At 35.0% G+C, this 24,038-nt stretch overlaps 1 protein-coding gene across 5 annotated transcripts in view; it reads left to right on the top strand.

The window, feature by feature from the left end:
- The window catches only part of PRDM5 (PR/SET domain 5), a 74,041-nt gene that overhangs the window by 36,889 nt on the left and 13,114 nt on the right, over positions 1-24,038 (top strand). For all 5 annotated transcript variants that reach the window (XM_034401508.3, XM_087874618.1, XM_034401507.3 and 2 more), the window contains 4 exons: positions 3,741-3,834; positions 5,248-5,408; positions 8,338-8,431; positions 21,421-21,506. In XM_034401508.3, coding sequence (XP_034257399.1) covers positions 3,741-3,834; positions 5,248-5,408; positions 8,338-8,431; positions 21,421-21,506 — 435 coding nt within the window. The remainder of the gene's footprint in view (positions 1-3,740; positions 3,835-5,247; positions 5,409-8,337; positions 8,432-21,420; positions 21,507-24,038) is intronic.

A 24,038-nucleotide genomic window follows, 5' to 3' on the forward strand; every position in this document is an offset into this window, starting at 1 on the left:
TGTCATGCTTTCTTTTAAAAAATTGAGCAGAAGACCTGCCCTGTCCTCCTTTTTCCCCCCCCTCACTTCTGGAGAAACATGGAACCTTTAAAAAACTAAAACAGTATCTTTTGATCTGAGCAAATCTCCAGATCAGGGATCTCCAACCTTGACAACTTTATGACTTGTGGACTTCAACTTCCAGAATTCCTCAGCCAGCATGCACATGTGCTGGCTGAAGAATTCTGGGAATTGAAGTCCACAAGTCATAAAGTTGCCAAGGTTGGAGACCCCTGCTCCAGATATGTTACCGTGTTTCCACGAAAATAAGACCCTGTTTTATATTTCTTTTGAACCCTGAAATAAGTGTTTGGCCTTATTGCCATGCGCTCAAAAGCCTGATTGAGCTTATTATCAGGGGATGTTTTATTTTGGGAGAAAAAGGGTAATACATTGCTCAGAATACTTATCATGCATGCTTATTGGGGAATAAGAGAAGAAAGAAAGAGTTTTCTGATAAGACGTTGTGAATACACACGAAGTGGAGTTGTGGATATAGAAGAAAAACACAGTAACAAAGAAATTTGAGAAAGTGCATCCTTGTGTGTATCTTGCCTAGAGTTTTTTCAGCCTGAACAGAGAGTATCATTTGCAGTTGAGGGCAGGTGGCCAGGTCTTGTCTTCTTCTAAAACAGGGCCCTCAATCTGTTTTAGATAAGGAGCACCGCTGACATTTTAATGGCATATTAATTATGGGAGGGAGGGTGTTCATTCTCAAAATGATTATGAAGAAGGATGAAGCCAGTGACAAAATACTACCTTTTATTTTGCTTATTATTTAAAATTAAATAATAATATATAAGATAAACATAATGTTTTCCTGCTATACTGCCAGGCCTTTTATAATAACAAAATCAACCCCTATCTTACTGCTATTGGTGGATCTTTTTCTTTTTCTGCTGCTGGTGATTTACAAAGCCCTGGATTGCACCCATTTTTTTTATTCTCTAAAAATTCCTATTAGCCTATGAAGAATTCACAAATGTTCTTGGAAATAATATTGATACTGAAGCATAAAAAAGCAGCACTGGAATTTAAAAGTTGCAAGGTTGGACAAGGACCTGATAGATGTTCATAATATTCACTGGCACCTTCCCAACTGGCTTTGCTTTGGCTTTGCTTTGTTGTGCCTCTTCTTTTTTACTCATTCTCAGTCTCGATGAAGAAAAAACTCCTTTTATTTGGCAGCTTTTTGTCTCTTGCTGCAGAGCTTCCAAAATCCATACATCTTCTCCCCCGTGTGTTTCAAGGTTGCATCTTTTATAAGAAATTGTGTTGTGCTAACACAGGGGGAGAAGTCTCAAATAGGGCAGAAAGGCAGCACAAGGGCCTCAGTGGTGGGTTTCAAATTTTTTTACTACTGGTTCTGTGGGTGTGGGTTGGTGAGTGTGGCATGGCTTGGTGGGCGTGGCTTGGTGGGCATGGCAGGGGAAGGATACTGTAAAATCTCCATTCTTTCCCCAATCCAGGGGAAGGTTACTGCAAAATCCCCATTTCTTCCCAATCAGCTGGGACTCGGGAGGCAGAGAATGGATGGGGGCAGGGCCAGTCAGAAGTGGTATTTACCGGTTTTCCAAACTACTCAAAATTTCGGCTACCGTTTCTCCAGAACTGGTCAGAACCTGCTGAAACCCACCTTTGAAGGGCCTGCAATTTTCTCAGTAGCCTGCTCTTCCACAGTGATGAATGGTCTCAGGAAGGCTTCTAGATTCATTCAAATATAAATGTTTGTCCAGTGCACTGTATATTTACAGTCTGTGTTCCTGAAACTAATCTGGATAAGTCTTAATTGACAATAGGAAGATATTTGTTGCATAATCCATGGGCAGATAGATATTAGGGGTGAAATGATCTGCCAGAACTGCCTTTTAAAAGACCTTTCAGTATATTTATTAAGAATTCCAATTTTGGAACACCAAAAGCAACGTTAAACTTTTACTTATGAAGAGAGCTGTTATGATTCATTTCTTGATGCTATTCAAGTGTTGCTCCTTCTGTATATAGTTGTAATGCGTTAGGAATCCTAAAGCCTGCAGTCAGATTTGGAGACTTGCAACCTTCTCAATACTTATAGGAATATGACTGACTGAGATTCAAGGCATGGCATTTTTAGTCTTTATGTTACAAAAATATGTCTCTAGAGAGGTTTATTTGATTCCATGTCTCTTAGGCTTCAGCTGAGCTGGTAAGCATTATTGCATCATCAAGTTTTAAAGAATTTTTTTTGAAAGAGGGGTTTCCTATAAGCGAATTCACTAATAATAGAAACCATATTTACCCAGTTTCAATTTAGTCAACTTGTCTCTGAGATCTGCTACATAGGCTTGAAGAATCCAGTAGAAAAATGGGAAATGTTGTTTATTTCTGTAATGGTAGATAAAAATCCTTTCATAAAGAGAATTTCTTCTTCTTATGATTCCATAAATTTGAGGAGAAGGAGCTGTGATGGTGCGGTGGTTAGAATGCATTATTTCAAGTTAACTCAGCCCACATCCAGGAGTTCAATCCTGATTGGCTCAAGGTTGACTCAGCCTTCCAACATTCCAAGGTCGATTGTTGGGGGACAATATGCTGAACTTGTAAACCTCTCAGAGAGTGCTGCAAAGCATTATGGAGCAGTATATAATAGTGGTGAAATCCAAATTTTTTACTACCAGTTCTGTGGGCGTGGCTTGGTGGGCGTGGTGTGGCTTGGTGGGCATGGCAGGGGAAGGATACTGCAAAAACCCCAATAGCTATTGCTATTGTCTACTGATATTTTAATGCAATTAAGCTTTAGCAGCTTGATATCATTAAACATTTTTTTTATTTTTTGGACCAGACCATTTTTCTTCATTTTAGTTAGACATAAATAAGGTCTGTCTGTAGATACATCTGTAAGAATGAATCAAATAGGGAAAAGCTTTTGCCCCAAAGTTGGGCACTGTATTTAGCTTGGGAACTTCAGATAATCATTTAAAGATAATAGAAAGCTATCTTGAAAATGCAAAGGCAGACTTTATAGGTGCAAGCTGAGGTCATAGGCAGGACCTTCAAAAATATGTTCTTTTCTCACTTCTATTTAATCGCTTTTCACAGTTTTTCTTCTTATTTGCTTATTTATATTTTCATTTTTAACATTGCTTTTCAAGATAAGTAAATTCAGTATATACTAACTGCACATGGTTCCTTTAACTTTTAAATCCTTTAATGTTGAAGTATTCTATTAATACATGGAATGTCTTAAAAAAATAAGAAAAAGAGTATTTTGTGACATACACATTTATCACATACTTTAGAGGTAGCACATGGGACTCCGTTCCTCCAAACATTCCAATTTTAGTGCCAAATAACGTTTAATTTGTGAGATAAAAAATTCATCCTAAATTATTCAACATTTTAGAAGGCAGGTTAAACTATTAACTAAAATTTAGTAATGTTATTCATTATGTGAATATCTATAATATTTAGAAGACCTTTGAGATTTGGCATTTTATGAAACACCAAACAAAACCTATGGTGAAGTTTATGGACTTTTTATGGACTCTGATGTATAATTCACTTATATTTATTTATTAGATTTATCTACTCAAGTTATTAACGTTTCATTTTTGAAGCATGCGGAATCAAACTTTTTGTTTTTGTTTGATAGAATAAAACACTATCTGTTTGGACTGCAATCAGCAAACTTAGCCATAGTTATATATGTTCTTTATCTACAGACACATTCTGAAGAAAGACCATTTCAGTGTGAGGAGTGCAAAGCTCTATTCCGAACGCCATTCTCTCTACAAAGACATCTTCTGATTCATAATAGTGAGTAGAAATATAGATGATAAAGAGATTTACATATCATTGTACTTGCAAGAATAATGCATTCTTAACTTTCTGATCTAACAAAACATCTTTATTATATTAGAATTTTATATAAAATGTATACTGACTTTATATACACACATCCACACAGAATTGTACCTATGAACATGCTAAATAAAATATAAATAGTAAAATTAAATTAATATGAAATCTGCACTTAGTCTGTAAGTTAAGGATTCATTGCATTTATTTGGTTAAGTAGAAAAATGGTCTTTAATAGATGAATATAATGTAGACAATAAATATAATTATTTTCAGGAGGCTTTGCAACAAATATAATATTCAAGTTTTTAATGTTTAATGTTCTGATTATTTTATATTGCTTTTTTAATGATGCTATAACCTTCCCAGTCAGTCAGCAGTGAGATGGGTGTCATAAATCTAGTTAAACAAATAAAATAGGGCAAGTTTCAGAAATTATTGATTTTTTTAGTGCTCAAAATTATCTAACCTGAATAGTAAGCTCTTTGGATTGCTATTTAACCTAGAATGATGAGGTTTGTTCCTTTATAATTTCTCTTAATAAACATGTTGGTAAGTTGTTGACTTGAAAATAAGTTGTCGAGGTAAAAAATACCTGTTTTGACCAATTATGTAGAACTTTTCAAGAAATGAATTTTTCTTTACTATAAATTATTGGCAATTGCTCGCATAAGTTTGTAAACAACTGGGATTCATATAATGAATGGTGATGCACACACACACAAATTTTGTTGCAAAGAAAATGTTTATGATGAAAATACTGCATAATATGGTAAAATTATTCTATCATCACATTCAGTTTTGATTTTATATATAAAGTATAACTTTTTATTGGCAAATATCTGATTATATTCCTCTACTATAAAATTCATTACATGCAGTAAGGTTCTATTGTTGTTACTTGGTAGTTGTTTCTCTAGTTACAAGATATTGTAAGTTAAGGACAGATAGTTCTTAACTTACCATTGTAACTGAGCCTGGAATTATAGTCATAATTATAGTCATAAGCAAATGCATACACTCAACTTCAAAAATCAGCTTGTGGCAATAAAAAAAATATTCCCTCAACAACACAAGGCAGTCACATTGGTTCGTAGAGCAAGGAGTCTGCAGTAATAATTTTTAGCAGTACTGTAGCTGCAATGGAAGACAAGAACCCATGTTGCATAATAATCACCAGCTCTTATGTCTTTAGATTTACCATTATTATGTGGCCTAGTGTGATTGGGAAAAATTTCAATAAATACATTCAAACTTCTATTTAACCAAGAAATAAGAGAGTGGCTTCTTTCAGCCAAAGAATTGAGTGAGCAGAATTTATTGATTTATTTATAATATTCAATAGGTAGTATTAACATTTTTTTGTCTTAGGTGAAAGAACATTTAAGTGTGATCACTGTGATGCTACATTCAAACGGAAGGATACTTTGAATGTTCACATACAAGTTGTTCATGATGGCCATAAGAAATATAAATGTGATCTGTGTGACAAAGCCTTTGTAACACCATCTGTTTTAAAGAGCCATAAAAAAGTAAGTATAATGAAAAAATAACTTCATAAAAGTAATAGAATAACGTGACAATAGGTTTATTGCACAAAGTTTATTTTAAATAATTCACATTTAATGTACAAATGTACATTAACGTACAAAGAAGACAATGCTTTCACTTTTTCTTTCAACCAATAATTATAAATAAAAAGAATTAGGGAGAACTATAAAGATAGTATAGTCATTGAAATGAATAAAAAGCTTCATAACATTTCTGTAACATACATTTCACTTTGGCTACTAGTTAAAGGTGGTAGAAATTGAAAAGCTTGGTTAATTGATGTTCTCTTTCCCCATGAACTACAGCTTCATCCCTAAAAGGTTTTGCATAAAATTGGAAATATTTTCCAGAAGCTCATGTATGTTGGCCACACAGCAACCTCTTTTTTTTCTAATGATTTTTTTTATTCACAAAAAGTTAAAATACAAAACTCTGAAAAAGAAAAAAAAATTACAAATGAAGTTGAATATTCGTGTCCCAGGATAACGTTGCAGGATCCAATCTGGGCCAGTCATCGGGACTAGAGGTTTTGTCTGACTAGAGGCTTTCAGACTCATGCTGGAGCCCTTCTTCAGGGAACTTCTCTTTAGCAGAATGTGTGCTTTGGGCTAATCTCTGTGTGGTTTTTATAGTGCCTGTTCTATGTAGCTTTTTAGATGTTGATTGCGGTATGTTGATGGCTGGCTTTTAAGTCGTTGGTTGTCATTTGCGGTGCTGCTCAGCCGTCACCTTTAAAGTACTTGATGGGCTGGTGGTAACTGTTGACTCCCAGGTTTCAATCACTTCTCTGGCTGTTTTTGTGCTTGCTCATCCAACAATCTTAGTAACTGCAAAATTGAATGTGTTTCCTTGTTCATTGCATGGTGAATTTGGGTTTCCTCGCCTGATCGCTTGCTTGTGTTCTTACAATCTGGTGGTTAGCTTCCTCCCAGTCTATCCTACATAGTCACAGGGACAATCCATGCAGGGAATTCAATAGATTTCATTGGAAGTATCTCCTAACTCCAAGCAATCTTTACAATGCATAATTTGTCCTTGTATGCCCACTTGCAGATCCACATACAATAGGCACTACAAATACCATGCACGAACAGCACATAATCTGCTAGAGAGAAGATGGGCTTCAGCACAAGTCTAAAAGCTTGGAAGACAAAATCTCTGATCCCGAATTGGATCCTGCAAGAAAAAATTCATAGAAACAAACTAGAAACAAAACAAAACAAAACTTTTAAAAGTGCATTAAAAAAAGACACAACACATAACACATATTATCCTCCCTAGCTGAGTACTGATAAATATATTACAAAATATTAGTTTCTAACCCCTTGCAAAACAGGCCTGAAAAAAATTCAAACTTCTAATTCTGTTTACAAATTATTAACCTGTCATCTATCTATTATATTAATGGCAAAATAGTTAACATATAGAACAACAAACAAACAAAAAGGCAAGAGTAGAGTATTAAAGCCCTCTGTTAACAAACTATTATTATAGTCAACTTGTAGAAAGTTATCTATCCCAAATTATCCCAACAGTTAACTCTGACTCATCCTGGATCAAATATCCACAAGTGTTTCTTAATACCATGTATTATCAATTGTTGTCTGATTAAATATAATAGATCCATTCTCCAAAATTGATCTGTATTCCCCAAAAGGTCCACTTAAATTGTTTTTGAGTTGAGGATGATAAATCCATTCCCAATCTCTTTCAATCTTCTTAGGGGAAACCATTACTTATCATTCAGTCAGTTTTTTGTGGTTGTAAAGGAATGCAAGCCTGAACTTCAGGAAGGTATCATAATCTTTTGTCAATTCTAAGTCTGTAACAACCATATCTTTTTCTGTCTCCTTCATTGAATCTACCACTTTCAAATAAAATTCCTTTGTTGTATCTGATTTAACTCTAGTTACTTGTATTTGGACCTTTTTGCAACCTTTATTATTTTGTCAAACAACTTGGTTTGCATATTACCAAATGGTCGCACACCAACTCCTTTTGCTGATCACGTGAGTTGGCACATTTCCCTTTTAATATGGCCCAGTCATGTGGAAATAATCTATGTATATGTATGTCAGCATCCACTGGACGTTTGTTATGGAGTTGCAGCAGCTTCACTAGAGATCTGGAAAAGGCTGTTTGAATGTTGTTTTTATAATCAAAGTTGCTAAATGCACTTGATCAGAATGGGATTTAATACATAGTTCAGTTATAGAACTGAATAGTTCTATAACTATTCAGTTATAGTTGCTTCAAATGCAACTATGAATTGATACTTCTTTATGTTTTGCTTATGCTTGGTTCTAACTTATTTTTCAAAAGTACACTTTTTAATTTTGTTATTATGTGTTTGAAAAGAATATAAGAAAGAGACAATACAAACCATGTGAAAAATATTAGAACAAATATGTTGTTGTAATATTGTTCAAACATATTAGAAAAATATGTTTTCTAATTCAAATTGATTTAAGAATACACCCAAATAGAAGTCCTACTGCTGCTAGTTTATAGACTCTTGGTTATCATATAATAATAAAAAGTGTTTCAAAAGTTGAAAAAAAGTCAAGAAAGTAGTTATTAAAGTTAAGGTTCATGTTTAAATGCTACAAACATTTTGACATCCCAGTAAGCATTAATTTAATTTTTATGAACCAAAATGTGCAATAAAAGCCTCGTTTGATTGGCCAACTAGATAATACGGTTTACTTTTCAAAGAAAAGTCATATTGGTTTAGGAATTTTTATATTGTTGCAAGGTGAAACTTATTTAATTTTTAATACTTTTAAAATCAAATTTTAATAGCATAGTGTACCTACCATGTGACGTAGATGAAGAATAAAATGTAAAAATGAAGAATTAATTTTGCTTCCTTTTGTAAACAAATTAAATATTTATATTTCTCCTTTATAGACTCACACAGGTGAAAAAGAGAAGATTTGTCCATACTGTGGGCAGAAGTTTGCAAGTAATGGAACTCTGAGAGTGCATATTCGAAGTCACACAGGTACAGCATGCTCAATCCTTAGTACCCCTTTTTTCTGAACTGAGCCAATCCCTTATTTTGTATCAGACTATACTCGAGGGTGTTTTTTTTTGCAAAAAGTTTTTTTATTTTTTTCCACACATACAAATTATATCCTTTCGGATGTACTTTTGTGTTATTGATGCATGTCTTTCATATCTGTCATCCATGCACAAATATGAGGTTTTGCCTATGTTTAAGATAAAATTATTTCATTCCACAGCACCCTTTTCCCATTAATATTATAAAACTGTAAAAATTAGTAGATATTAAAATGTTGAATTACTGAGTTCAGTTAGTCACAGTACAATTTTATATGTTGTAAAATAGATTTTTCTGATCTTATTACTTTAGTAAAAACCGAAAGGTAATATTTCCTCCATTTTTTTTCTGAGGAATATATGTAGTCTATAAAAATGCTGTCGTTATAACAAGCCAAAGCACTTTATGACTTCTGCATTCCTAACCTATTTGGGTTATTTATCATTGTCTAATTTATCACTCCATGACAGTTAAATCTTCAAAAGTATCTGTAAAGTTTCAGGAAACTGTCAGCCTCCTGTTAGTTTGCTACTAGTGGTAGGAGAGATTCATACTGTCAAAAAAAAATCTTGCTTTATTGCCAGTGTCTTCTTTAGATCAATGAATAACAACACCTAATAGGTTGATGATTGGGAGGATCTATAAAAAGAACTCACACTTCATATGGATCAAATATTCTAATGCTTTATGTGTGCAACTGATTTCTGTCCTTCAAATATACAAGAGCATAAACCAACATAGAAATATGCTTTTGTTAATACTTTTTAGTAACCATATACTGTTTTATAATATATCCCAAAATACAACTTTGGCTCTTAATCTAAACAGGTAGTATGAAAATAAATATTTGATTTTTAAATAAATATGCATTTGATTGGGGCCCCAAGTGTATTCCTAGCTCCATCAAGTTTCATTGCTCTTTATTTCTTTAAAGTCTTTCTCAACAAAGCGGTATGATTTATACCATGGTAAATAGTGAGTCTTGCACTGGACCATGTTTGCCTTACAGTCGATTTTATTATATCGCTTATTGCTGTACTCCCAGGTTTCATTGTTACACCACACACTTGATACCTCTTTTTAATGCATCTAAACACCAATACTCTGCAAATTCTTGAGCTCTAATACCTACACTTTCTAAACCTGTGTTCTAAGCCAAAAATCCATTTAAGACTCATTAGTTAACTGGAATTGATTTTAGATTATTTATAATGGGCTTGTAAATATTGTCTTAATTGAATATTATTATATTTTCCACTAATCATTTTATAATCACTGTTTGCATAATGGACACCAATTCCTTACCTGAATGTTATTCCACTGACCTGTTTTATAATAGCAAATGTTATGTCTCATTTTTTTGTATTCCACATCACCTATACTCTTGCTATTTCTAGGATAAACAATGTAGGAAATTATTAGATAGCTGGGCTAAGCAATAGTATAATTAGAATGCACACAACACAAAGTACAGTAATAGATTATAATCATTTGTTTACATTACAATTTTATGCTTTTTTAAAACTTAACTATGAAAATAGCTGTTGTCTAAATTGAAGAGGATAAACTTGTTCATTTGTTATTTTTCTTCTCTCTCTCTCTCTTAAAAAAATATACCATATGTTATTTAGCAAATTTCTTCATCATTGTAACAGAAGCTCCATTAGTTTAATTGACTTTTCTAATCTCTTTGAATGTATCTTCATAGTTCATAATGTTATTTGCTTTTCCTTTAATCATGCTGCCTGTTGTGATTGCCGGTCACTGTTGTCATCGATCACACTATCTCTGCTTAGAAAAACCCTCTTCAACTTCTTTTGTGAACTGCTGCATTGATCATCTGGCAGGAAGCATTGAATGTGCAATCCAGATGGCTTCTTGTCAGTCTCACCTCTCATGACCTCATGCCCAATAAAATTATCTTGATTTTGCAAATAAGGCGAATTTTGCAAACTCCAGTTGGCATTGTTGGCTTTTTGTAGTGCTAGAGTAACAAAGATTTTCTTTTTGCCTTAATCTGATTTAGGACATTTGAGGATTTTTATTATGTAGCTCTTTTCTTTCAGCAATAATATTCATTGGATGGGATGAAATGAAGCAATATCAGACCAGGTTTAACAGTTTGTTATGGAAAATATATTTAACTGTCTCTATTATTTAATTATATATCAAAATTATAACATGGATCATCTCAGAGGAAATGAAACAACCAAACACATTTTAATTTTAAAAGATTAGAAGGCTTGCAAAACACTTTGGTCCATCTTTGCATTAATATTGGAAATGAGGTTAAAGTTATTATCCAAAATGTTGACTTGGAAAGATAATCTATTGAAATTAATATCTACATACTTATACATTTTTCTTTTTTTTTTATTGAAAAAGTTTTCAAATACAAATTTTCCCCCTTTTTTCCTTCCCCCCCTCCTCCCTAACCCCCCCTCGCCACCCATCCCCCCTGTGACTTCTTCAAAAACCTAATTCATAACAGATTACATAATATTTTACCATCTCCTTACTCCCTCCTCTATATACTGACCCTTACTTACTAAAAATATTATTGATATTGTTACTTTCCCCTTTTACCATACATTTAAAAAAAAAGCAGTCTGCTTTAACATTGTATGATAACTTCTAATTTAGCATAATATTATTATAACTCCCAATTTAGCAATAATCTGCCCTTTTTGTCCTCCCCAAAACTTATATCTATATATTATTACAACATTTCAAAGCAACCTTCCACTTTAAGACTATATAATAAATCCTACTTTAACATTTATTCTTTGTGTATATTAATATAACATTTCAAAGCAGCCTTCCCCATAAATCCTAATTTAACATTTATTCAACTCTATCCATTTCCTCCACTGCCCTAAATATATCACTTAAACATCCCTTTTCTTAAACTAATCAATCAGTAAACTAACATATTTCCACCCACTTTCCTACAAAATTACCATGCACAACAATTCTTAATATCTTTAATCCACTGCCCACTCTGCTAATATATATATATATATATATATATATATATATATATATATATATATATATGTATGTATGTATGTATGTATGTATGTATGTATGTATGTATATATTCCGTTATTAAAAAAAAAAGACAATAACTTTAAATTTATAATCCATATAATATCTTCTTTGATGTCTTTCCACTGGATTGTTGAGTCCCTCATCCATAATTGGGTAACGTAGCATCCTGGTGCAACAGTTTGTTCAAAGTCTTCAGTCATCATCTGCCCCCATCAGTAATGAATATCCTCATATATATATAAAAGTAAAAACAACCACCCGAGTGACATTATGATTATATTCCATATAGTTGTAATTGTGGCTTTCATCAGGATTATTAATTCCCATCATCCTAATGGGTAACAACCAGATCTTCTGCATGCCCCAACGTAGCTCTCTTGCCTTGTAGCTCAGAATAGTTATAATATATTTATCAATACAAGAAAGAAATCCAAAATAGATAATTCAAATCCAACAGTTTAAGGCTCTTTTCACATCCCAAAATTACGGCATTGCAGAGGTCTGTCACTGTCCTCAGGATGATATTAACCAATACTTCGCCTCCACTATCTTTTCACATATTCATTCATTTTTTTAAAATCACTGGCTTCACCGTTGCTTAATTTAGAAATTTCTGTTTTTGTGAGACCTATTTCTTTTTTTCTTTTCTTTTTGTGGGTTTAATTTCCATCCTGTTTTCCTTTCTACAAGTTGTATATCAACTGATCGGTTTTCATTCTGCTTTATAAGTTGATCTTGTTGGTTTTGTTTTTGTATCTCATATTTCTTTTTTGCCAATTGTATATCAGCTAATTGATTTCCATACTTGTCTTTAACTTGGTGAATCATCACGTTGAAATCAGATGCTGCTTCTCTCATATTTGTAGATAATCCAGCTGGGGTATCGAGAGAATCCAAAGGCAATTTGTCTACCGCAACCTCTGTAATTCGATGTTTTCCCTTTATTTCCAACTCCTTCTGCTTATCCTGTATTGTGCCTATAGATGTTAAGTTCATTTTCAAAATTTTTTGATAAAACTCTTCCGCTTTTTCAACAGTATCTAATTGGTATCTTTCTCCTTGATATCTCAATATTATGCCAACTGGGGCATCCCACCTAAATGAAATATTTCTGTATTTTAACTCAGTCACCAGAAAACCAAATTTCTTCCTTTCCGTTAACATCTTGGGGGGGGAGCTCTTTGTAGATCCATATCTTTCTTCCATACAATTGCAAAGTAGAATTGAAGGAATTTTGCACAATATTATTCCTAATTTCTTTATCTGTAAAATAAATCACCACATCTCTAGGCAATTGCCTTTGCTTTGCAATCCAGGAGTTTATTCTGTAAACTCTGTCAATCCTACAAAACACTTCCTCAGGTTGAACCTTTAAAATCCCAGCCAGAATTTCAGAAGATATTTTCCTTAAATCATCTCTGTTATTTTCCTGCAAACCTCTCAGTCTGATCGCATATTCTGTACAATTGTAATGCACCATTAGAACCTCTCTTTCAATCCGTTGTTGTAAATTTTCTGCATTACAAGACTTTTGTTCAACCTCCATTTTAGGTTTTTCTTCTGAGCTATTGTCTTGAATGTTTGTCAAATCATTTTCAATTTTTTGTATTTTATTGTCCAAATTGTCCTCAATTTCTTCCACTTTAGACTCTAATAAGTTAGTATTTTCATCCAACTTAATCATAAATTCTGCAAAGCCATTAGCCATTTTTATAATCTTTCGATCCAGAATATCAAACTTTAATTGCACTAATTCTTTAATTTCCTGCTTAAATTTTTCAAAGTTCTGATTCACAATCTCATCCCTTCTTACAATCTCCTCCAAAAGAAATTCAATTATATTAAAATCAGTTTTCTGAAACTGGAGCTTTAAAACTTGGTCACGTAATTTGTTAATGGGGGAATCCCCCCCCCATTGCTTGTTTGTCCGGCTTTAATGCCATATTTCAACTATTTTTTTAAAAAAAAGAAAAGAGAGGCAGCAGAGAAAAAAATCTTCTTTCCAACCAAGATCAATATCCGATCTCCAGGAAGAGAAAAAACACAAAAGTAGAGCTTTATTTTCAAGTGTAGCCAAAAGTATTTATTCAGCTACTTTGTATCTCAATAGGAAACGGAAGGACTCTCCCTTTCAGCCCCTTCTCAAGCCTCGGCAATCGCCCTTTTTAAAGATTCTTTTTTCCTTTTCCTTTTCCTTCTTCAATAATTGTTATAAAATAAATGAGATACTTGCGATTCAGGGTCACAGGTCCAGCTCATATCCCTTCAAATGTAGCCAGGAGCATTTATTCTGCTACTTTGTGGCTTAATAAGAAACGGAAGGACTTTCTCTTTTCAGCTTCCCTGTTCCAGTTTTGGCAATCACCATTTTAAAAGGTCTTTTTTACTTTGTTGAATATCCTTTGCGAAATAAGTATTAATACTTGCAATTTAGGGTCACAGGTCCAGATCCAAATCTCATCATCTTTAGTTAATCTGTTAAATATCTTAAAAAGCTTGTCTTCGTAGCCTTGTTCTGCAAAAAGGCAGAAGTCTCCCAACGCCCGGAGCGGGCGGCGAGTGCTATAGGGAGCTTCCTCCGCCCGCTCCCAAGAGTAAAAAAAAAAACCCTGGGGGCTACGGAGAGCTCTACCTACACTCACCTGCTCTATCCCACATTTCCTCCTGGAAATGGGGTTTTTCGAGCCGTCTTTGCGCTGTACAGGCAGCTCTTTACAGGCGAAGGGGCTGGCGGTCCCGAGGGACCGTCTGGTGGCTATGAAGAGCAAACCGGAAGAGCCCATACTTATACATTTTTCAAGTGTGGACAAATATTCAAATCCACAATCTGGTTGTAAAGCCATATTCTAAGATGCAGAAATGTTTAACAGGTGAGAATTAACTTTAAAAGGTGTTAAAACTAAAATAAACTTAAAGCAATCTTTTAAAACAATCCTATCTTTTTATCCACTATGCTTGAAACAATTGAAATATTATATATTTTAACTTGGAAAAAGCTTTTTACTGTAAGCTTCATAAACTATATAAGCTCTAGCCATAAAAATTTGCCCAAGTGATGAAGTGAAGATCTGAATCCTTGTTCCTAATTTCACAAGTCAATCGGAATGATAGATTACTTTTCCTTCACTAGTGACAGAATCTTCTCCTTCACTAGTGACAGTAACTAGTGACAGAATCTTCTATCCCATCTGAGAAGAAAGTAGCATGGATATATATATGTATACAGGGTACACTTCTGTATGCTAACAATACCTTGGAATCTGATATCTTCTTTCTCAATATTTTTATCTAGGGCAGCTATCTTATTTTACCTAACTATAACTTAAGGGTGTGGTGGCTATTTTGAAAATATCTCTAATTGTGATCTACTGTAGTGCAATTTGTCAATATTAAAAACAAACTTTTGCTTAAAAGGAATATTTTGGGTACAAATAGCCATCAACAAATTCATCGCTGATTAACATTGTACTAATCTGAAGGATCAATGCCATGTGGAAGCAGTATTTGTAGCATCAGTGGCTTGAATGTATTGTCACAGAACTGTAGCAATTGTATTCATGGAGAAGGAAAGAGCTCTGTTCATTGTCAAAGGTGAAACGGTCCTAGGGAGTCTCATGGTCTTATCAAGCTAATTCATTAAAATGCTTCAAATATGGCTATTTTCTGCGCCCTTTAACATAGTGCATAAGTGCTACAACATGTATACTATATTTTTATGCATACCTTTCCCACCAAATTTACCCTTTTTATATTTCATACTTTTTTAAAAAAATAACAAAGTTGATTCAAAATAAAGATAATTATGACTCAACAAATATATAAATACACACAAACACATATGCACCCACCATATAATTAATTATTTAACTCTAGGATATAATTTCTGAATTTCCCAAATCTTATATATAAAAATATCAGATAGCAATCTTAAAATGCAAGCCATACATCAATTAAAATAAGGGTTTTTTTGCTCAGACAAAAGAACTTAAATTTAATTAAAACCACCTACTTTGATAGTTGAAGCTTTCTGTTTCATAATGTAAAGCATGTCTTACTTTATAATTAGCTAACAGCACTGTCTCTTAACTGCACAACTATATTGGTGTAGGTACAAACTTCCCTTCAGTGAGTAAAATAAAATCAGTGGGATGGGATTTCCTTGCTTTTCTTCAAGCCTATGGATTTGCTTCTGGGAAATGGAAAAGCTATTTCCAATTGTATAAGATTGATTCAGAGAGACAAAAAGTAGAGTTTGGAATGGTATGAAGCGTCCTTCCTTTAATAAACAGAAAAATAGCTTGCGATCCAGACCACATTCTTTAATAGCTAAAAACAGCCTAAGTCAGTTGTTTAAAACAAGGCTCTTATCTATCAACAAAGAATAAAAGAATGGGGAAGGTCTCAGAATTAGGCTGTCAGCACTCCATTGTTTCCAAACCTTTCTAAACATTTTTCTTGAAGTGCAAAAACCAAACAACATAAAAATGTCAACTGGATTAATTAAATGTTTGACTCCAAATAGCTCCTGCAGTGTCCAAAGGATGACAGCATGGTTTAGTGACATTGGGGGTCATGAGAGATAGTGTCACGTTTCAAACAGATGTGGAATTAATAAATCAGAGCATTTGGAACAACTTGCAGACCTTGTTAAAATGCTTGCCGAAACCTTTACATTTAGAGCTAATGGGCTAAGTCAGTGGGAGGAAAGAAAGAAACAATTCATTTGGCAAGGATATTGCTGTTTGCCCTCCCTCCACCATCGTGTTTGTCTTTTCAAGTGGCCCTATTCCCAAAGTATTAAAATGTTTTTGAGAAGCTCCATTTGGCAATTGTTTCACGTTTGCAGTATAGTTATGTCTAGGTCTGTAATAAGTAACTGATGTAACAAATATACTGTATGTAAATTATATAGTAAAATGGTTTTAATGCCATGTTCCTCAGAAAGATGTTTGACACAAAACCTGAACATTTGAGTTTTAAGAACTCTTCCTAGAGAAGGAAAGTACTAAAGAAAATGAATATGCAAAAAAAAAAAAAAACTTAAAACAAAACATGGCAGCTTGAAGCCATATCACTTTTTGGTATTTCAGTCTCTAGATAATAAATGCCAAGATGATAGGTCAAAGTCTATTGATAGAGAAGGAGGAGGAAAAGGAGAAGGAGGAATGGACACATAAATGGGAAATTTGATAAACTGCTGAAACATTGTCAAATATTTCAGAAGAACACCACTGCGGAAGATTTAACAAGTTAAATCCTCTCACCCACAAGTGAGAGATAGAATAGGCCCCTCTAGCATTTTGAATGTGAAGAAAACGAAGAAAGCATGTTTACATAGAAATAGTCAATATCTCTGTAAAGCAGCTGTATCTCTTTTCAGAATTGTGCTGGAACTTTCTGCTGCAGCAAAATTCTGGACAGAGAGCCTTTGGCGAGGGGTTACCAATAGATAATGTATAAAGGTTCCCCTTGCACATATGTCCTAGTCGTTCCTGACTCTTTGGGGCGGTGCTCATCTCCATTCCAAAGCCAAAGAGCCAGCACTGTCCATAGACATCTCTGTGGTCATGTGGCCAGCATAACTAAACGCCAAAGGCGCACAGAACACTATTACCTTTCCACTAAAGGTGGTGCCTATTTTTCTACTTGCATTTTTACATGCTTTCAAACTGCTAGGTTGGCAGAAGCTGGAACAAGTAATGGGAGCTCACTCCATTATGCGGCACTAGGGATTCGAACTGCTGAACTGCCGAACTTTCGATCAACAAGCTCAGCATCTTAGTCGCTGAGCCACCGCTTCCCACCTAGATAGTGTATACTCCAAAGTAACTCAATCAAAACTAAAGTGCTAAATAGAACCAACTGGTAATCTAATTCATTTAGGGATTTAATAGAAAATCTTTCCTTTGCTAACCTTTGTGTAGGCTCTTAACTTTACCAACTAATTGTATTTTATATTGCTTTGTCTTTTTCCATGTGTGACCATATTATTCTTAATTTGATTGTACTTGTGTCAAGCTATCTTGAAGAAAAATAAAGCAAAACATCCGAGAAGAAAGAATGGGATTAGGGCAGAGTTCTTCAAGCCCTTTTACAAAATAGCAATAGCAATAGCACTTAAACTTATATACTACTTCATAATGCTTTATAGGCCTCTCTGGACGATTTACAGAATCAGCGTATTGCTCCCAACAAACTGGGTCCTCATTTTACCCACCCTGGAAGCATTTAAGGCTGAGTCAACCTTCAGCTGGTCAGGATAGAACTACTGGCAGTAGTTCCAATACTGGTTAGAATGCAGTACTACACTACCACGGCCCCCCATTTTCTGTATGCTCCATCTGTCACTGCTGAGTGAATTAAATGCTTTATAACATTAAATGAGGAGAGCAATTTGTTTTTTAGTTCAAAATCTGAATGGAGTATGTGTTAGGAGTTATATACCTTCAACTTAGTAGCACCAGAAAAAGAACCCTAAATTTGTACTTATTTAAAGTATTTTTTTAAAAATTAGCATAGTTATTCTTTCATTCATTCATTTATTTAATAATGTTTCTTGGATAAGAACTTACAGAGGAATTCTAGAGGTCGAAGAATGTCAAGCCCTGAGACCTTCTTCACCTCTGTATAATGTGAATTGTGGAGAAGTCTGATACTTCTTTTCAAAGTAATCTTTTTCCTGTGTTATTTTTTTACTTTCTTCTTCTTTTTTATGGTAGAAACTGTGGCAAACCCAGCTTTATTTGGCCAGAGATGGAATAATTTCTTCTACTGTAAATTTATTTTGGAGAGAAACAGATAGAATTTAAAATCTTACTGCTTCCTTTTTGTAATTGTTTTTTCTCTTAATTCTCTCTGTATTTCCTTTACAGCATAGCATTTTAGGTAGCTGGCAGTTACAAATACATCAATAAAGGTCTATGCTTATTTATAAGTGATAATATACTATTTAGAAAGGTAGGCTTTCCTTCTTTTTATGGACTTCCACTTCAACGTCTCTCTTCTTTTCTTAGCTGCATGTCTCTTTATATAACCTCTTAGTTTAGTACAATGCAAATATTCCATCATTTCATCACAAGTTTTTTTTTTAAAAAAATAACTGATCACTCCTGAATGTTGTTCCCATCCAGGAGTGGGTTCTAATTTTTTTTACTACCGGTTCTGTGGGCGTGGTTTATTTTGTGGGTGTGGCTTGGAGGTCATGTGACTAGGTGGGCATGGCTAGCTGGTCAGAGTCATTTCTGGAAAGTCCTCGCACTTACGACCAGTCCTTGCACTTACAACCCAACTCATTTGTTTGCTTTTAACACTGATCAGCTGTAGGACGGCCCTTTGAAGCCCCGCGGCAAGAGTTTAAACAGTTTTTTTCCCTCTAGTCATCAGCTGGGACTCAGGAGGCAGCAATAGATTGGGGTGGGACCAAATAAAAGGTAAGAATAACGTGGGTGGGTGGGAGGGGGGGAGAACTGGTTCAGTGACGTCATATCGTCACCGCTACTGGCTTGGCCGAACTGGACCGAACCGGGAAGAATCCACCACTGTTCCCATCTTGTGGTCATCTACATTTCTGTAGCTTTGATATAGTAAGACTAACTCCATTTATCTGGGAGGCTCCAATAAAGAAAAAAATTAGATGTTACTCAGTAGTAGTAGAATTCAGTTCATTTATTTTTTTAAGTTAAGTTAATTATATAGGGGCATCAAGATCATTGCAATGATATTAAACTGTGCAGCCAGAAGTACACAATATGTATCATGGCATATCCTGAATACATGTAGCTCTGAACTGGTTTGAGATAGAAAGTAGAATGTTGGCTATCATGTTAGACTCTAGACCATGGTTGTCTAACCTTTTGGCTTGCCTGAAGAGATTTGAATGAAGTGGAATTATGTTGGGGCACATATATAATTGTTATATATAGTTAATGCATATAAATAGCAAATGTTCTTTTATTTATTTGTTTGTTTGTTTGTTTATATTTTTATTGTATTGTGGGACTAGCTGTTGAGGGCCACATTTGGTCTGTGGGCTGTACAAGAGTATACTGGAGTATACTAACTTGCACCAAAAGACCTTTGTTTGTATGGGCTATTTACTTATATTTACCACATTAAAAATTAAAATTGACACATTCACTACCGATACTGCTCCTCGTGATTGTTTGATGGGTATTAATACTATATTGTTTTGCAATCTAGGCTGGAAAACGCTTTTGATTTTGCAGGTCACTAGGCGGTCCTTGGGAGATTCCAGGATGCCTAATACCACACTTTAAGAAACACTGACATAAACACCCTTGTGCTTGTGGCATAATAGCTATAAGTTCTTCACAGATGTTGCTACTTACATAATATTTCAGTTGACTTAATTTGCCACTAGATAAGTGGCCCCAATACCTGTTTCTGTCTTTGCATCATTACACAGCAGAACCAACCAACCAAACCTTTACTGATATCTGAGCAGAAGTTGCGATAGATCTGACATGAAACACATCTTCACATCAGCCCAACTTAATTTATTAAGACCGATTACTCTTTGGATCGCAGCATCTAGAGATGTGTTTGTTTGTTTATTTGTTTGCGTGTATAATTCGTTCATCTTTGTAGGCTGTAATTCACTCTTTTTCATCCCAATCTCAGATTTACTTATCTTACTCACCATCACAACCAATTTATAATATTTACTTTCAATTGCTTAACAATTATTCAGTTATTACACACATAAAGAAAAAAAATCAAAATTATAACCTACCTAATTATTTCTACCAAAAATAATTAAAATAGAGTTTATAAGATGCTTTACCAGTTTACCTCCTGGTGAATGAGGAAGATGTAGATGGTCAGCAGCATTCTCAAAATGAAAACAGCTGGGAAGATGTTAGGAGATAGGGTACAATTCTGGAGAAAAGTCTGACTTATGGGTTGAATTAATTATTACATTTTATAATATTAAGCAGAGCAATATATTTAGACCAGAAGGTTTAAGTTGGTTAAAATCACCATTATTAAAATAGTACACTTTTGGTGAAGATGAATACTGGGGCTAATTATTTTTTTACTGTTTTCAAGAACATTATCTTCAGGTACTGGCCTTCCCATAATATTTACACCCACCAAATAAGTAGCTTAGCTATTGCGATCTGTGTCTCTATATATATCTGTGTCTCTATATATACTCTCTCTATATATATATATAGTATGGTGGTCCGTATACCATTCCAGCAAACACTGCATATCAAAAGCAATAGCATGTATAAAAAAAAACCCTACAAATTGAGAACAATAAAAAACATTTAAACCAGTAAAGTTGTCGCTAGAATAAGGAGTAGATTATTCAAAATTTGTTAAGACAGCATTCTTGTCCTTTGGATTTTGTTTTATTTTTCCAGGAAAATAGCTGCATTGGTCTATTGCAGCAAACACAATTGTGGGCAACTGAACACATGTAGTGCTGCTTATGATTACATGGATAGTTTCTTCAAAGCTTGTGATTCTTCAGCCTCTGGTCTCCCACAATACAAAAGCTGTCCCATGAAAATCATTTCAATATGGTGCAGTTATGCAACGCAAGGTGCATATGTAAATAGTGCCAGTCAGCTGGGTCTTTCCCATGCATTTTACAATCCAGTGTTAACAAGACCTTCTTTGTGAGAACAGTGGCTCACAGAAAGATCAGTCTCTTGGAAAATGCACATGCTGTTTCTACTTTGATGTTCTTTTTCTTCAGGCAACATTAGTCCCAAGTAACAGTTTGAAAACATACAACAATAATGCTGTAGCTAAGCAATTTAGGGCTTCATCACTGCCTATTTGGGCAATCATCTGAAAAGTCCTTTGTATGCCATAAGATATTAACAGACTGATTTTACTGTTTTCAGGTGAACGTCCTTATCAGTGCCCCTATTGTGACAAAGCTTTCAGCAAGAATGATGGATTAAAAATGCACATCCGCACCCATACAAGAGTAAGTAGGAGCATTTAATGATTTTGCTATGATCTGCCACATTAAAAAAAAAAAAAACAACTGGGGAAAAGAAAAAGAAAATTATGCTTCTAGGCAAATTGAGAACTGAAACATTTAAACTGCGGATCAATTCATAAAACTGCTCTAATTGAGCGAATGTGAGATCCTTGTTTTATGTAAATACGAAACTGTTGAGATATCAGCATCAGGGGTGAAATGCTACCGGTTAAGACTGGTTTGGAGAATCGGTAGCGATGGCAGCGTAAGGCTCCGCCCACCTGCCCAGTCGCCATTACTTCCTGGTTTTAACCAGGAACTAACCTGTTTTTTACCCTCTGCGCATGCACAGAAGGGTTTGCGTATGCGACGCGCGTGGGGCGCATGCACTTCCAAACCAGGGATGGTAAGTAGATTTCACCCCTGATAATCATGTATTTTTTAAATTCAATTTTGTTATCCTGGATGTAGAATAACTGTAATATTGTACTGCTGTGCTTGAATTGTAAATGAGATGTACTGATTAGGTGTGTTGTTTTGTTCATGTATACATATAATTTGGTCTTTCATCTAAACAAGTGATCTGTTTTCCCCAATATTTTCACTGATATATTGTTTCTATTTCCCAATCATTGGGGAAATGAAAGGATTTTTTTTTTTTTACTTTGGCCAAGCAGGAACAAGCAGATAGTTTTTATGGATTTCTTGGAATAGAGACAGTCGTAATAACTTACTGTTGAGTTCTCTAGGTTTTGAGAGCTTAATACCTAGCACTAATACCCATGTTTGTATGCAGATGTTTCACCATGTGCCTCTACAAGGCTTCCTCAGTGCAGCAGTTCAGAAGGGAAGGTTGCCTGGTGCTACTGTAGTCTGCAGGATATCTGAATGTGCTGATGGAGGTGGTACTCTTGATTGGTGATGGAAGGTTTCTGTGGCAGGTCAATCAGTTGATTCATGGGAGTCCTTTTTAAAAAGGAACAAGGTTTTTTTAAAAAAAATCATAGCTGTATAAATTCAATTCCTGATAGCAATATAATTTGATTATAAATCCTTTGAACAGTTGTCATCCTTTCAAGTTTGAATATTATCTCAGAAATTTCTGGCTTTAACACATTCTGCTTATGCTATATATATGCTTGTATGCTAACCATGCATCTCTGTTAATGGGAGATTCATTTTTCCTTGAAACAGTCTGTGCAAACAATAATGACTGGAAAACATCTGGTGAATTCAGTTACAAGAACTGCTATAATAATTAATATTACCCAGATTAAATATAGAAACTGTTTAAATTGTCTAGGCCTTTTTCTGTCATGGTAACAGTATTGAAAACTGATTTCTATCTGCTGCTACACCCTTTTAAATGAGGAAAGTTAAATGAAACAAACCATCAAGGTAACAACTTAGGCCATCAAATTCATCTCAATATGCAAAACTGTAAATGAGTAACAATTTGGCTGGGTATACTACCCAATATACTATATACGTATTCAAATGCTCATACAACTATTCACAGGTGCACATACTCTCCTATCTCATATACCATGCAATATACTTCACCATTACGCACAAGATGCAGGGTTTTCTACTAGGTGTAATGCCAATAATACTAGAAAATTTGATGGTGGATAGTGCCTGTTTGCACCATTTGCCATGGGCTACATTTCTACATTGAATTTGGATCTTGACTGAAAATTGGGGCAGCAGCTTAAAAAGGCAAAGCCACATTCTCCAGAAAACAAAGCAAGATAAAACACAGGATGGAATTGATCTTCTACATGATGCTACTCCAATAGCGTCAAGAAGCAGCGCTGCACACACTGATTTATCACATAATGGCTATTGACAAAATTATGAAGAGCATGAATTTTGCTTTTTAATGAACAAACTGGTTGTTGTTGTTGTTGTTGTTGTTGTTGTTGTTATTAAAACCCCTTACCTATAAAATTAACCAGTTAAAAATTTTAAGCCAGCCCGGCTTGCTGAAATAGAAAAGTCTTCAGGGCCCAGTGGAAACTACGGAGGTCCGGCATCAGTCGTATCCCTGGGGATAGCTCATTCCAGAGGGCAGGTGCCCCCACAGAGAAGGCTCTCCCCCTGGGGGCCACCAGTCAAAATTGTTTAACCGACAGCACCCTGAGGAGACCCTCTCTGTGGGAGCGTATTGGCTGGTGGGAGGTTATTGGTGGCAGAAGGTGGTCTCATAGATACCCAGGCCCAAAGCCATGGAGCACTTTAAAGATGAGAACCAATACCTTGAAGTGCACCAGGAAGTCCACCGGAAGCCAGTGCAGCTCACGCAGGAGAGGTGTTACATGGGAGCACCACGTCGCCCCCACAATCACCCATGCAGCCGCATTCTGGACCAGTTGGAGCCTCCGGGTGCTCCTCAAGGGGAGCCCCATGTAAAGAGCATTACAGTAGTCCAGGCGGGAAGTAATGAGGGCATGTGCGACCGTGCATAAGGAGTCCCAATCCAGAAAGGGGCGCAACTGGTGTATCAGGCAAACCTGATAAAAAGCCCCCTGGCCA

The sequence above is a fragment of the Pantherophis guttatus genome, chromosome 8 (assembly GCF_059756535.1).
Source record: "Pantherophis guttatus breed Tessera chromosome 8, ASM5975653v1, whole genome shotgun sequence".
Classification (NCBI taxonomy): Eukaryota; Metazoa; Chordata; class Lepidosauria; order Squamata; family Colubridae; genus Pantherophis; species Pantherophis guttatus.